Raw genomic sequence first — 15,128 nt, 5'->3', positions numbered from 1 at the left:
ATGTGAATAGAGAACAAAGACGTTTTGGGTAAGCTTACTCACATCAGGTCTTCACTGACAAGCTAGGAACAGACGGAAAATTCCGAACAAAAGTAATTGACGTCAAAGTCTCTTTCGCTTTGCGTGTAACTTTGTCATGACGTCTTTTTGTGACGACAGTATCTGCTGGCTGGCTGTTCTATCAGGCTGCCTGGCTGGCTGTTGCTCCGTGTGAATTCCTCCCACCGCCAAATCGTTTTTGTGGTTTATTTCGCATTTAGGTCCCAGGTAACATTATGAAGTTTTAATACGATCAATCGGACCTATTATCAAGTTAGTGTATCAACTTTTGAACGAACTGCGCCCAGTAGTTTCCCAGCAATAAGCTGTTAAGTCCAGACAGACAGACAGACACACAATTAAAGTCTGTTGAGCCCAAGTACTAGCGTACTCGGGGATAAACTATTATAGAGATTTAAGTATGTTCATTTTGATTTAGAATTCATCTTGATGCGTGCACTCACAGTGGGTCTAGGCTAGGTGTTCAACATTTTGGACCAACTGTCCGTTTTTGAAAATTACAACCCGAGTTAACAATGAGTCAGCCGTATGACCTATTGGGTATTTAACCTGGTCTAAACCGTGTGCACATGCACACACACATACACAGCCTCTCTCTCAGTCTCACACACAACTCTTGTCTATCTGCCTTTCTCTCCAAAAAAAATGTTCACAAAACAAACTGAATTCTCATTTTAAAATGAAAAATGAAAAGCTTTATTTGGAATACATGTATGAGCAAGAAATGTTGTGCACATTATGATATAGTTCATTCCTGATCTTTTTCAATCTATCCAGCTTGTCTTTTCAACATTTGATGCTTTAAATGATGGGAACATACAAACACAAAATGACATCATGAACATGCAAGAGATACTTGTGATGGTGACAGGGCTGACTGGCTATTCTCCATACTGGTTTTTGTTCTTCAACAGAAAGGCAGCAAGGAATTCTATTGGGTTGGGTGGCCTGAAAACACAAACATGTTAAAAGAGATCAACTGCCTGCAAGAAACAGTACAACATGTATCTATAACATCTAAACTTGACTGGTATGGTAAACCATTTGACTAAACTTGTATTTCAGAAGGTCAAACAACTTGTATTTTTTTACTTGAAATTTTGCACTTGCACTTTGAAGTAAGAAACTGGAAATAATGTGACAGTGTCTGCATTAAAAAGAAAACCAAAGCTGTAAGTGTAAGCTTTTACCACAGATCCATAGAATACTATTTAAATACAGATTTACAGATGCAAGTTGCAGGGTTCGACACTAGCGGGGGCGGGGGGCGGAACGCCCCAGAGTCATGTGTTCCGCCCCAAACATTGCTGAAGCTTGGGGCCCACTCCGCCCCAGGATAAATTCCAACAATGAAAAACCGAAAATTCTAATGCCAGAGCCAATCACTAAAAATCGCCAGTCAAAGTCGTCACTGAAATTTGCGTTACGATCAATGCCGCAGTCAAGAAAAGAAAACATTGAATCGTCGAAGGACAATGCCGCAAGGGAAATAACTCCCAGATTGCGCTCTTTAGCGTGAGAGATAAGTATCGCCTTCAAATGCCAAACGCAAAATGTGGCGACACATCCCTCGTGTAAAAAGACATGGAAATGAAGATTCAAGATGAAGAACAGGGTGGAGAGAAACAAAACAAGTCGCGTAAGGCGAAAATACAACATTTAGTCAAGTAGCTGTCGAACTCACAGAATGAAACTGAACGCAATGCAACGCAGCAAGACCGTATACTCGTAGCATCGTCAGTCCACCGCTCACGGCAAAGGCAGTGAAATTGACAAGAAGAGCGGGGTAGTAGTTGCGCTGAGAAGGATAGCACGCTTTTCTGTACCTCTCAGGAACCGACAAGGAATAAGATGAAAGTGTTTTTAAATTGATTTCGACAATTTAATTTTGATTTTTAATTTTCAGAGCTTGTTTTTAATCCAAATATAACATATTTATGTTTTTGGAATCAGCAAATGATGGAGAATAAGATGAACGTAAATTTGGATCGTTTTATAAAACTTTTTTTTTTTAACAATTTTCAGATTTTTAATGACCAAAGTCATTAATTAATTTTTAAGCCACCAAGCTGAAATGCAATACCGAAGTCCGGGCTTCGTCGAAGATTACTTGACCAAAATTTCAATCAATTTGGTTGAAAAATAAGGGCGTGACAGTGCCGCCTCAACTTTCACGAAAAGCCGGATATGACGTCATCAAAGACATTTATCAAAAAAATGAAAAAAACGTTCGGGGATTTCATACCCAGGAACTCTCATGTCAAATTTCATAAAGATCGGTCCAGTAGTTTAGTCTGAATCGCTCTACACACACACAGACACACATACACCATATGACCCTCGTCTCGATTCCCCCCTCTACGTTAATACATTTAGTCAAAACTTGACTAAATGTAACAAGTCGCGTAAGGCGAAAATACAACATTTAGTCAAGTAGCTGTCGAACTCACAGAATGAAACTGAACGCAATGCAACGCAGCAAGACCGTATACTCGTAGCATCGTCAGTCCACCGCGCACGGCAAAGGCAGTGAAATTGACAAGATGAGCGGAGTAGTACTTGCGCTGAGAAGGATAGCACGCTTTTCTGTACCTCTCTTCGTTTTAACTTTCTGAGCGTGTTTTTAATCCAAACATATCATATCTATATGTTTTTGGAATCAGGAACCGACAAGGAATAAGATGAAGGTGTTTTTAAATTGATTTGGACAATTTAATTTTGATAACAATTTTTATATTTTTAATTTTCAGAGCTTGTTTTTAATCCAAATATAACATATTTATATATTTTTGGAATCAGAAAATGATAAAGAATAAGATGTACGTAAATTTGGATCGTTTTATAAAAAAATTTTTTTTTTTACAATTTTCAGATTTTTAATGACCAAACTCACTCATTAGTTTTTAAGCCACCAAGCTGAAATGCAATACCAAACCCCGGCCTTCGTCGAAGATTACTTGACCAAAATTTCAACCAATTTGGTTGAAAAATGAGAGCGTGACAGTGCCACCTCAACTTTCACGAAAAGCCGGATATGACGTCATCAAAGACATTTATTGAAAAAATGAAAAAAAACGTATGGGGATTTCATACCCAGGAACTCTCATGTCAAATTTCATAAAGATCGGTCCAGTAGTTTAGTCTGAATCGCTCTACACACACACACACAGACAGACAGACACACAAACACACACACACACATACACCACGACCCTCGTCTCGATTCCCCCCTCTACGTTAAAATATTTAGTCAAAACTTGACTAAATATAAAAAGGAGACCAATGCAGCCAAAAGCGCGAAGCGCTGTCGTAATTTCAATGTCAAATGGTTGAAAGAATTTCCCTGGCTTCAGTACGATGAAGAAAAACAGACAATGCATTGCCGCACGTGAATACTGAGAGTGGGCCCCAGATTTTTGTTTTCCGCCCCAGCAATTTCCATCTCTGGGGCCAGTGTGGCCCCAGGCCAAATAAGTTAGTGTCGACCCCTGAGTTGTGATCACTTTGAAGAGATGTGGCTCTGTGTATGGGTATGTGCACAAACCATGGCAATTGCCCTTGTAAGCATTGACTGGTTGATCTTAATATTACACAAGAATAACATTCTCAAGCGCAGCTGATACGATCTGTTCCTGAAAAGGGCTGAGGAGTGGAGGGGACTGAACAGATGTCATATTAATTATTATACACTGACTGCTTGCAAGATTTCAAGTAAGCATGTGGTAACTAGGTTTTAAGAACATTAACAACAAAACGGAAAACCTCTGAATGTCATGACAGTACAGGGATGTCGTTAGGCATCGGACATAGACCGATTAAGAGGCTCAAATGTCCGATTCACATAGCCGCATGGCGGTTAGATGTCCTATCGTTTTCAACTGAGCGCTGGCATTGTCCGATAATAACTCAATTCCTTCGGACAGCGTGATATTCGATAGTGTTCCTTTCAAGATACACATTTTCAAAAAGCGACAAGCACTCTCGCGTACAGGTGCACTGAAGTTATGCAGTGCGGATCTTGCGTTTGGGTGACACCCGTCTGCAGCACATTAAAGTTAGGAGTATGGAAGACAACTCCAACTGACTAAGTCTTGCGTCTGTTTTTGCTTTCAGTTCGATACATTTTGACGAAGCGCACTCAGTTATGCCACCGAAAAATAAAAATAAAGCCTGTGCTACATTAGGGTCAAAAACAGTGGGGAACACGGCAAGCGTCATTCTTGAAAATGAAAAAATTCTGACGTCCTATTGAAATTTCTGAAAGCGGTCAAATGTCCTATTGATGCTGAAGAGCTAGGACATTAATTTTGTCCTATAGGTATGAATTTGCAGCAACATCCCTGACAGTAATTTGCCTCAAACTGATAGACCGGTACCCACCTTTCCTTTGACAACACAGACATTCCTTGTAAGAGAATAGGAACAACTGTCTGATCGAGGTACGCCCTTGTTGGTAGTGACTGAAGATCTACTCGTGCTCTCTTTGCTGGTGTCTCGCTCGCCTCCTTCTCGCTTGTAATGATTTTCTGTGCAGTACAGAGGAAACCATTTTAACAATGTGAGTCAATAACATCGCAGCATGTTAACCACAATTACTCAATTGCAAGTTTCTTACTCTTACTCAGGGTTTCATTTGGCGCATTTAATCTAAAAATGTCCCATCACAATTCCCTTCAGTGCGTCAACAGTGCGTCAAAGGGCGCATTGAGATAACGTACCACTGCGCCACCAAATGTACACTTTCCATCGGATTACACACACAAACACACACACACATACAGAGATAACACGATATATGGGTCATTCTCAGAAATGGTGGTCCAAAGTGTTACAGCAGTCACTGGTAACTTGAGTGCACCTGTACCCATCAGGAGGGGGGGGGGTAGTTTTGGTCAGGAGTGGAGTGCGAAGATGCCAACATGAAACTGCACTGTGCTCTTTATTCTTGTCTGTTGGACGTAAACAACAGAAACCACAGTCGATGAAGGTCCTGAGCGAAAGAGAGTGAAAAACCGGCCACAGTTCTCAGCATCGTGTGTCTGTGTGTAACCTCTTTCATTGACAAGATACTCTTGTTTCTCCTCAGCCTTGACCAGTGAGTCGGTTGCCTAATCTGTGAACCCTTCAGTTGTCTTGCTTTGTCAAAAGTTACGACACAGTCAACTGGTTTTGCTCTGAGTGAACAGTTGGAGCTGACCTCTCTGGCCACAGCCCCAAACAGTACATGGCTGGAGGGAGTGAGAGAGAGAGAGAGAGAGGGAGGGGGGGGGGGGTGGAGGGGTAGCTGGCTAAACTCTGTGGGGTGTCCGGTGTCACTGCATGTCAGCAGGAAGAGCATTGGAGAGAAATAGAGAGCATTTCGTTTCTGTGTTACGACATTCACCTTAGTCAGTTCCAAATGTCATTTTTTTACCAATATTAGTTGAAGTCTTACCTTTCATAACTAGAATGTGTTGGGTAGAACACAGAAACGAAATGCTTGAACCACTTTCGGTTCCTGTGCGACAGACATGAATCTGCACTGTTTGGCCTTTCCTGCCGGCAAAACCCGTCTGACCCAAAATAACTACACAAAACACAATTCGTCAGAGTTTGCTGTATTTGTTGAAAGTTCCTGTTGCGTTCAGATTACCCATTTTAAGTACTTGATGAATGTCGAACATCGACAATCAGAGGATACGAAAACTTCTTGGCTGCTTTGTTCCGCTAAACTTCGCGCTTTGAGAGACTGTTTGCACTCGATATCCTTCCGACACTACATTGTCGCCATCCGCGGTGTGTAAGTTTGTGACAAAGCTTTGCAGGCTCGACAATTAAGTAAAAACTATCTTCAGTCGTAACGTAGGTCGGGAAACGACGCCATGAGTTTCAGCAAATGATATGATTCTGGTGTTTTCTGTGAATATTTGGCTGTGATTCAAAGGACTATTTTCTTGTTCGAACTTCCTGTGCGCCAAAGAGCTAAAAATAGCCGTGATGTGGCAAAGTCATGGAGCACATTGCTGTCCGATGTTCGCGCGTCGAGTCGGGATACGATGCGTTACAACATTCATAATTTTTTGTTCGAAGCCCGTAACTTCAAATTCAGCGTGAGTTTTTGCAAAGATGTGTTGCTACGTCCAAGACTGAACTCCTGACTGTCGATTGCAGTAATTTGTTGGTGTTTGCATGTTTGCATTTAGCCATGAGACTGAACATATTGTTGATCACGAAAGTCGTGTAACGCTTCGGCGATCCGGAAACGGCCGAACTTCGCAATTGAAAAGCACACAAAAACAACACCAACGTATAGAAACCATTTTTATTGACATACAACAATGCTTTAATGTCTCAGGAATAGATTCAGATGAAAAAAGTCGTGGTAGAAATAATTTTAATTTACTTTTTCATGATTTCAAATGTGTCACCCCTACTCACTCTCACTGAACCACCATTTCTGAGAATGACCCATATAGCAGCTATTTCTCAGATTGCACCATTTTGCATCTTTGGTCAAAACGCTTCTTGCCTTCGACTATGTCCCATCGGAATTTGGTTGAGGGGGGCAAATGTCCCATTGTCTTTTTCTCCCAGGCTAAACCCTGCTTACTCCACTGTTTTCTGCATGGAGCTGCCAAGATAACATTTTATCCAAAAGGAAAAGAAAGAATGGACTCTAGGGCCGTTAAAAGTAGGAAAATGAGCAGAGTGAGCAGCTATTACCTGAATGTTGTCTGGGATCTCTGGCCCTGCATTGTCAGTCTGTTCGGGCACGTCCCCGGTTCCAGTCATTGTTATCTGATCTGTTTGACATAAAACAATTTTTACACCATGAGCACTCAAATCAAATAATAACATGCGTTTTTTAAAAGGCAAAATAAGTCGTTTAAAACTTTGCCGGTGTAAATTTACATGAAGTCTGAAGAAAGATTTCCAATTTCGCGTGTGTCACTGTAAACAAGGTCAAGACAATGTCCTATTAGTTTTAATAGTTTAGCGTTGGTAGAAACTAACATTACAAATAAAAAAACACTCTTTTAGCTGTAACCACTACAGACTTATAAAGTTAATTCCTGCTGCAATAACCATGCAGTCCCCCGTTTTTAACACACGAGGAAGTACTGTTTCTTGTGGAATTCTCGCTGCAAGGAATCCTCGGATTTGGTGAGAGAAGGCGAGCATGCCTTACAGTTAGGGATGCGTGCTACGCGAGTAAAAATGGCAGTCGCCACAGGGTTTACTTCAGGCCAAAAAGAAAAATAGGTCTGTTTCCGGTAACATTGCCAAAAGAAATAGGGTCTGTCGGTCGGGTTTTTCTTTTTCTTTTTCTTTTTTTGGACCTTTTTCTTATGTTTTGTTAACGTCTTTTTACGTTTTTGTTTTTTTTCCCCGGTGTCATTGGCCGCCATGTTTTTTTCGCGTGACGACGGAAACGGGAGATAAGTCTCTTCGATTATGAAAGTCTCATCGACCGATTACCTCCCGTTTTTTGGGGGTTTTTTTTTTTTTTTTGGGGGGGGGGGCGAAAAATTTTTTTAGGGTCGGTGCTTAAAAATAGGGTCGGTCGGGTTACCGGAAACAGACATATTTTTCTTTTTGGCCTCAGAAGAAAAACGTTGGCGCAACCATGAAGGTAGACGAATTTGAACTACACATGTTGATCTTAGGTATGCGGGACGTATGCAAAGGAAGACAACCATGACAGCTATTTTACTTGATCAAATGACCAAATTATTTAATAATGCTTAACTTTGGGGGTCAATTAATTTCATAAGAATTATTCTTTGCTTTGTTTGATATATATATATATATATATATATATATACGACTTGTGTCTGTGTGTCTGTCTGTGTCTTCGCGATGCACGGCCAAAGTTCTCGATGGATCTGCTTCAAATTTGGTGGGCTTATTCACAGAGACCCCGGACACAACCTCATCGATGAGATATTTCAACACGTGCTCTCAGCGCGCAGCGCTGAACCGATTTTCGTTTTTCACTGCACGTTACTATTTTTAGATCTCCCTTCCTTCGTGCGCCGGCGTCAATCCATTTTCCCGTTTGTACGTTACTATATTTAGAAGGTCACTGCACGTTACTATTTTTAGATCTCCCTTCCTTCCGATTTTCGTTTTTCACTGCACGTTACTATTTTTAGATCTCCCTTCCTTCGTGCGCCGGCGTCAATCCATTTTCCCGTTTGTACGTTACTATATTTAGAAGGTCACTGCACGTTACTATTTTTAGATCTCCCTTCCTTCGTGCGCCGGCGATGCCGGCGTACACCCGGCAAAGCCGGGTCCCCGGCGACGGCCGGGTATTCGGCTCTACTTCTTCCCGGCGAAGCGGGTAATCATCTAGTAATATATATGTGTGTAACTTGTAGTTGTATCAAAAATATATCAAACATGCCACTGGATTGTGAGCTATGAATTTACAACGCTAAATTTCAACATTATCGCTTTCATTGATCAAAGTTGTACAATCGCGAATACTCTACAAAGTGTGAGTTTATCTTGTGATCTAACTGTTCTGTGTTTAGCGCCATAACACAAACAAGTCCGTAAACAAAAGAAATTCAACGCAAAATCAACCACTTTTCAACGAGACAAGCTAGTTAAAACTTGTCATCAACAACATGTAATAAGTTTTCCTTGCCGTCCCGGAACGTAGGGTCAATACACCACAATGAACAATACGAAAAAAGCGAACAAAAGTATTGGTGTTCACTTCAATTCTTACCATCCGCCATTTTGCTATCACCATGGGGAAATGTAAGACGAGAGTGAAGTCCCTTGATGAGAAAACTGCACAACAGGCAGTGGGGCTCTGTAAGGGTTTCGGCTTTCGCTCGCACAGCGCGGATTATTCTAGGGCGCTTTTGTTTCAGAATTTGCTTGCTTTGTCGTCTTGCCTCTTTACGAATTGCAGTAATTTTTTGTTTTTGTTCGTGTGTCTGTGTGTGTAGATATATACAGTGAAACCCGGGACGTGGCACGGGACCCGGGAAGACCTTCAATATAGCGGAACTTCAATATAGGCAATCAGTCTCGGTTATATTGAATTTCCCTCCTTGTTCCTTCAGAAATTCAATATAACCGAACTTTTTTTCACTATACGTTCTTATTTCCGTGTCCACACATTGCGTTTGATGTGAGATATATTCCCATTAATCTTTCACCTGTTGACTGTTGTTCAGTCTTCGAGCCTCCTTCAGTGCTTTTTTCTGCACACACACACACGGACACACACACACTCACACACACGCATGCCCCCCCCCCCTCCCTTACACACACAAACACACATTCCATATTCCTCAGCTACTTTCTTTCTTTTTTTGCAGCCAGTTTCCAGCTTCTGAATAAGCTCGATTTTTCTTTTAATTGTTAGACTCACCCTTTTTACATTTAGTCAAGTCAGTTTGACTAAATGTTTTAACATAGAGGGGGAATCGAGACGAGGGTCGTGGTGTATGTGTGTGCATAGACCTATAGGTCTATGGTCTGTGTGAGTGTGTGTGTGTGTGTGAGTGTGTGTGTGTGTGTCTGTCTGTCTGTCAGGGCTGTGCTGCGTGTGTGTGTGTAGAGCGATTCAGAGTGAACTACTGGACCGATCTTTATGAAATTTGACATGAGTGTTCCTGGGTCCGGACGTTTTTTTCATTTTTTGGATAAATGTCTTTGATGACGTCATATCCGGCTTTTTGTAAAAGTTGAGGCGGCACTGTCACACCCTCATTTTTCAATCAAATTGATTGACATTTTGGTCAAGCAATCTTCGACAAAGGCTGGACTTTGGCCCTTGTATTGCAATTCAGCTTGGAGGCTTAAAAATTAATTAATGACTTTGGTCATTAAAAATTCGAAAATTGTAATTAAAATTATTTTGTTATGAAATGATCCAAATTTACGTTTATCTTAGTCTTCATCATTTTCTGATTCCAAAAACATATAAATATTATGTTATATTCGGATTAAAAACAAGCTCTAAAAATAAAAAATAAAATAAAAATTATGATTAAAATTAAATTTCCAAAATCGATTTAAAAACAATTTCATCTTATTCCTTGTCGGTTCCTGATTCAAAAAACATATAGATATGATATGTTTGGATTAAAAACACGCTCAGAAAGTTAAAGCGAAGAGAGGTACAGAAAAGCGGGCTTTGCAGCACAGCGCCCAACCACTACCGCGTTAAACAGGCTGTATCTGAACTTAATACGTTTTTTCGGCCTACACTAAAAAGCCCCTAGGCCTAGTCAGTAACATGGACCACATTTGATACATGTATGAAACTAGCTTGTTTTCTTGCGAAGAAGTTTCATTTTGTGTTTGGTAGTTGTTCTCACCGTGTTAATCTCTAGTCCTAATTAGAGCGCATTAGCTTTGATGGACATTCCGCAACAAACAAATACAGACAAATTCACAACTGGGCCTGGGCGCCGAATATGGTCCACTGAGGCAGTAAAGCTCATGCGAAGCCTTCACGACTGAAGTGATCACTGCAAAAAGCCTCCTATACTTCAAAATAACAAGATACAACTTACTATGCAAGTCAGTCAGACTATTTCAAATATGCTTCAGAGTTTATCTGTTTCGGTTCAATAAGAACTTTATTTGAAACACTGTGACATCAGGAAACTAAAACGGAAACTCATCATTGACATCAAAAACAGATTGAGAGAAATGAATTAAAGAAATTATCAACTTCCACGTAAAGAAGACGACTGTTTGGTATATTTTTGGAAAGCTTGAGGGATAGTTAGAGGATATTTTCCTCAAGCTTCTTGATGAATGGCTGAAACCAATCAATCAATCAATCAATATGAAGCTTATATAGCGCGTAGTTCCGTGGGTACAGTTCTAAGCGCTTGTTAGCAATTTTTGTGTGTAAACGGCTTTAATTGTCTGTGGACAGAAACTTACTAGTCCGTTTTAAGCGTCAAATTTAGAGTGAACGCTGACAAAAGTGTCACGGATAAAGTCCAACAGGGTTGTGGTTTGTGCGTCTGCAACTGTTTTGACATGTGCAAGTTATCAAGTGAGAGTAGATGCAGCGAATGACTGACACTGTTTTGAACACTCTAGCACCGTTAGTTTGTCAGAACTGCAGGTGGTCCATATTAGGATCCGGTGCATATTATCAGTCGTGGCAGTATTTTTGGTTCTGTCTGTTTTCTTGAATTCTGCTTATACTTACTCAGCAAGTGATTTTCTTGTTTCGCTTTTTTATGCATTTTCGGCATCATCAGCTGACATTCAGACTCAATTCCAACTCTTACGTTCACATGACTTTGACCTGATTTATATGGTACCATCAGTTGCACGGCAACCGTGACCACTAACAGGTCACAAGCGTGTAATATGTGAGATCAAGGGATGCTTCATTTAACCGTCACCGGATCAGGCTTTGGACTACACAGTCCGGATGATTTGGGTCGTGTACGACCCATACTTTCTAAAGAAAGATTCAACGAAAAAAGTATGGGTCGTACACGGCCCACGGCGCCATCCGAATAAAGACGATTTTGTAAGGCTCTGGGTCGTCCATGACCCACGAAGCACGGTGAGTTGTGTTTGTTTGCCGGCTGTGTCAGGAAGAGTTGACCCCAATTAGAGAGACTGAAGAGAGAGATGATAATCATCCATCACAGATAGTAGTGATGCTGTTGCTGACGACTGAGACTGACAAGGAAATGATACCTTCTGAGTTCAGATGTCGCTGTCCCTCAGAGGGTAACAACCTCAAGCCGCGGCCGACACCGGACTTCCTGGAATTCCACTGAGAAGAACACAATGCCTACACAGTACACATTGCTGGGAGAATAGGCACCACTTGGGATGATTGGGTTGTTCATGTTCGATAATCACTTGATGGTAGCATCAATGGGCGTGTGTGGATATAGGACAAAGCAGAAATCAAGTAAAACAGTGCTGCAACTGCTCAGCGGGATATCGCCTTTCGTCATCATCACTGCACTGCTTACCTCCCTTCGAGTCATTAGAATACACAGAAGTTGCATGTGTGACAGTGTGTGTGTGGGATTGTACGTGTGTGCATTTGTGGTTATGCAGTTCAGCCGAGTGTATTGTAAGGTTGGACAGTTCTGGTAGGTAGGTGTAATTAGTTTGTCTCTATATTGCCGTAAATGGGAATAATATAAATGTACACACACACACACACAAACACCACACTGACTACACAAACACACAGTCCAGAATGAGGATGGTGGTGCGAGACCTTTTTTCAGATCCACTTTGAAAGTTTTATCAGCTATCTTGCACAAACTGAATCGTTTCAAAAGTGCAAATGACACCTGCTGAAAATTCCTTTTGCAGGTTTGATAAGACAGCACCCAAAGGAGTATGGCTGGTAACCATAATGCCTGATTCTGTGGGTGATAGTATTCCAAGAGAGAGAGAGAGAGAGAGAGAGATGCTAAATGTTTATTTTTAAAGGGAGGGTAATAGAGTAAGCATACAAGAGTGCTTTTTTACATCCAGCTCTCGCTGTTGAGGGTCTACTCTGGAGAGGAAGGAGAAAGATATTGACAGAGATTAGTCTGTTTGTTTGTTTGTTTATTTGTTGCTTAACGTCCAGCCGACTACGTAGAGCCATATCAGGACGAGGAAGGGGGGGATGAAGGGGGCCACTTGTCAAGCGATTCCTGTTTACAAATGCACTAACCCATTACTTGTGTCCCAGCAGGCTTTAGTAAAACTAAATTAATACCTACTGGAAGATTACCAGTTTCCAGTATGTTAAAATAGGCTTAACCTATCTACTGCTGGGCTTACATCAGAACACTAACAGATTAAACTATACATGAATCGCGAGACAAGCGGCAAGAGAAGAGATTTTTTGGAAAAAATACAGGTGAATGAGCAAGAAGGCAGAAAAAAGAAAAGAATTCATGAAGAAAAAGAGAGCATGACAGGAAAGAGGAACCAAAAATCTACCTAACAGCAAACCTAAATAGAAAGCTCCTGCGGTTCCAAAAACAGGAGGGGCTTTTAATTTCATAACCGCAGTGCCCCACTGCGGGAACAGAGATTAGTCATGACGAAAACACACAGGAGATAAATTATACAAAACAATGTACAGACTTTTCAACATTTATGAACAATTCTGCAGAACAAAACAGTTCTAACTAAGTCATATCATTTCACACAATTTTACTCATTATAAAAAAAAACTACACAAAACAACAACTACAAACTGCTTCAATACAAAGGCACACACACACACAAACAAGTTTTCTTTCTTTATTTGGTGTTTAACGTCGTTTTCAACCGTTCAAGGTTATATCGCGACGGAGGGAAGGGGGGTGATGGGATAGAGCCACTTGTCAATTGTTTCTTGTTCACAAAAGCACTAATCAAAAATTTGCTCATGGGGCTTGCAACGTAGTACAATAAATTGCCTTACTGGGAGAATGCAAGTTTCCAGTACAAAGGACAACATTTCTTACATACTGCTTGACTAAAATCTTTACAAACATTGACTATATTCTATACAAGAAACACTTAACAAGGGTAAAAGGAGAAACAGAATCCGTTAGTCGCCTCTTACGACATGCTGGGGAGCATCAGGTAAATTCTTTCTCGTCCCAACCAATATGGGACTCCCCCTAACCCGCGGGGGGCACACAAACAAGACAAAAGGAAACGAAAAAAGAGAACACCAACTTAAAAGTAAATGTCAGACCCAGATGAAAGCAATTCATTCCACAATAAGTATTATTGTATTTCATGAGTTTTCTTTGAAGTTTTGGTCAATTCTTTGCTCTCACTGGCAAACCCACCCACACAATCTATGTAAAAACATGTAATTGCAGTACACAGTGATATTTACCCATGTGGAAACCAACGCTTACACAAATGTACGTGTGTACACATTTTCAGTTTGTTTTTTTACCGAGTTTTGCACCGATTGAATTTTTCCATGTAACTTTTAAGGTGAGAAGTGAAAGAAAAAGCCACACATGTAAACAAAATGATACAACTGTATACTCATCAGTTCTGTACAACATTCAATTTTAAATGTCTGTCACACGCACACATACACACATTTATAAGTTCACACAGAAAAACACAATCTTGATGTAACCATAATTTCAATATTCCATTGCAAAACACATGTATGCACACTTCCCTCCCCCCCCCCCACACACACACTGTGGTATGATGGCATAGACATACTGGATAACATGGATTAATGACAAGTCCACAGACTGACCGATTTATACACACAACAAAGAAAAGAAAAGAAAAAAAAAGACCTGCATACATGCACAGCAAAACAAAATGCTGTTATTCTGTGCAACTGCAAGTGCAAGGATGGCCTGACAAAGATGTCTGTCCCTATGCATCAGGGTGGATACCTGAAAATAGTGCATATTTGGGTGGCACATGCATGAAACAGTAAGTTGAGTGAGTAACTCTCTCCAAAGTCAAGTGTCAACCGTGATGGATGCAGTGTGCCCCCAAACTGTTTTTATCTCACAATATTCTAGTCACTGTGTGACAATAACAGGACAATCAGGGCTGCTCCATTTCTTGCACTTCTTTTCTGTATACACGGATATGGACGGCGGAGTTGTGGCGTGTCTGGGTCTCTTGTTCCAGTTCGTCCGTTTCAGGCTCTAAGTCGTCAACCAGTTCCACAGTTGACGTGTGTGTAGCGACCTCCACCGTCCCGAGTCCCCGTTCTTTGAGCTGCAATGCCAGGTTGATGGCACGGTTGATTGCCGTTCCAAGTCCGTGGACGAAAACCTCATTGCCTGAGTCTAGCAGTCTCTGACACCGCTCCAGCTGGGCCTGAAAGTTCGTTTTACGAGACACGTACACATCGTTTTTCCGGCGAGGAAGCTTTGCGGGGAGACGTTTCTTCAGCAAGTATTCTTCCCTGTCGATAAGTTCCCTGAAGATGTCTTTAGGCTTCTTCTCTTTTTTGTCTTCTTTCGCTTCGGGGTTCTGCATGTTTACTAGTAAAGCTTACTGAAGCGACTTGTTTCACAGTCTCCCGCAAGGTGGACTTGTTTGTCAGGAGGCTGCCATCTTTGACAGGGGAAGTAATGCAAAGTTACTAT

General features: G+C 41.1%; 2 protein-coding genes across 2 annotated transcripts; both read right to left on the bottom strand.

Moving 5' to 3' along the window:
- Window positions 1-726: 726 nt before the first annotated feature.
- LOC138952729 (protein dpy-30 homolog) lies at window positions 727-8,855 on the bottom strand. Its single transcript, XM_070324440.1, has 4 exons — window positions 8,780-8,855; window positions 6,763-6,842; window positions 4,441-4,586; window positions 727-1,008 (listed from the first exon to the last, which is right to left on the bottom strand). Exons 1-4 carry the CDS (start codon window positions 8,787-8,789, stop codon window positions 942-944), a joined length of 303 nt encoding a protein of 100 aa, XP_070180541.1. The 5' UTR covers window positions 8,790-8,855; the 3' UTR covers window positions 727-941.
- Window positions 8,856-12,600: 3,745 nt separating this feature from the next.
- Window positions 12,601-15,107, bottom strand: LOC138952100 (ribonuclease P protein subunit p20-like). Its single transcript, XM_070323695.1, has one exon. It carries the CDS (start codon window positions 15,016-15,018, stop codon window positions 14,578-14,580), a length of 441 nt encoding a protein of 146 aa, XP_070179796.1. The 5' UTR covers window positions 15,019-15,107; the 3' UTR covers window positions 12,601-14,577.
- Between the last annotated feature and the right edge of the window lie 21 nt (window positions 15,108-15,128).

The sequence above is a fragment of the Littorina saxatilis genome, linkage group LG17, assembly GCF_037325665.1.
Source record: "Littorina saxatilis isolate snail1 linkage group LG17, US_GU_Lsax_2.0, whole genome shotgun sequence".
NCBI lineage: Eukaryota > Metazoa > Mollusca > Gastropoda > Littorinimorpha > Littorinidae > Littorina > Littorina saxatilis.
The sequence above is the reverse complement of the archived record's forward strand: the minus strand, read 5'-3'. Positions and strand labels throughout refer to the sequence as shown.

Coding starts and splice junctions, on each gene's coding strand:
- LOC138952100 (XM_070323695.1), bottom strand. CDS start 15,018: ATGCAGAACCCCGAAGCGAAAGAAGACAAAAAAGAGAAGAAGCCTAAA.
- LOC138952729 (XM_070324440.1), bottom strand. Junction 4,587..6,762: donor AGATCCCAGACAACATTCAG/GTAATAGCTGCT, acceptor TGTACTGCACAG/AAAATCATTACAAGCGAGAA. Junction 1,009..4,440: donor TCTGTGTTGTCAAAGGAAAG/GTGGGTACCGGT, acceptor TTGTGTTTTCAG/GCCACCCAACCCAATAGAAT.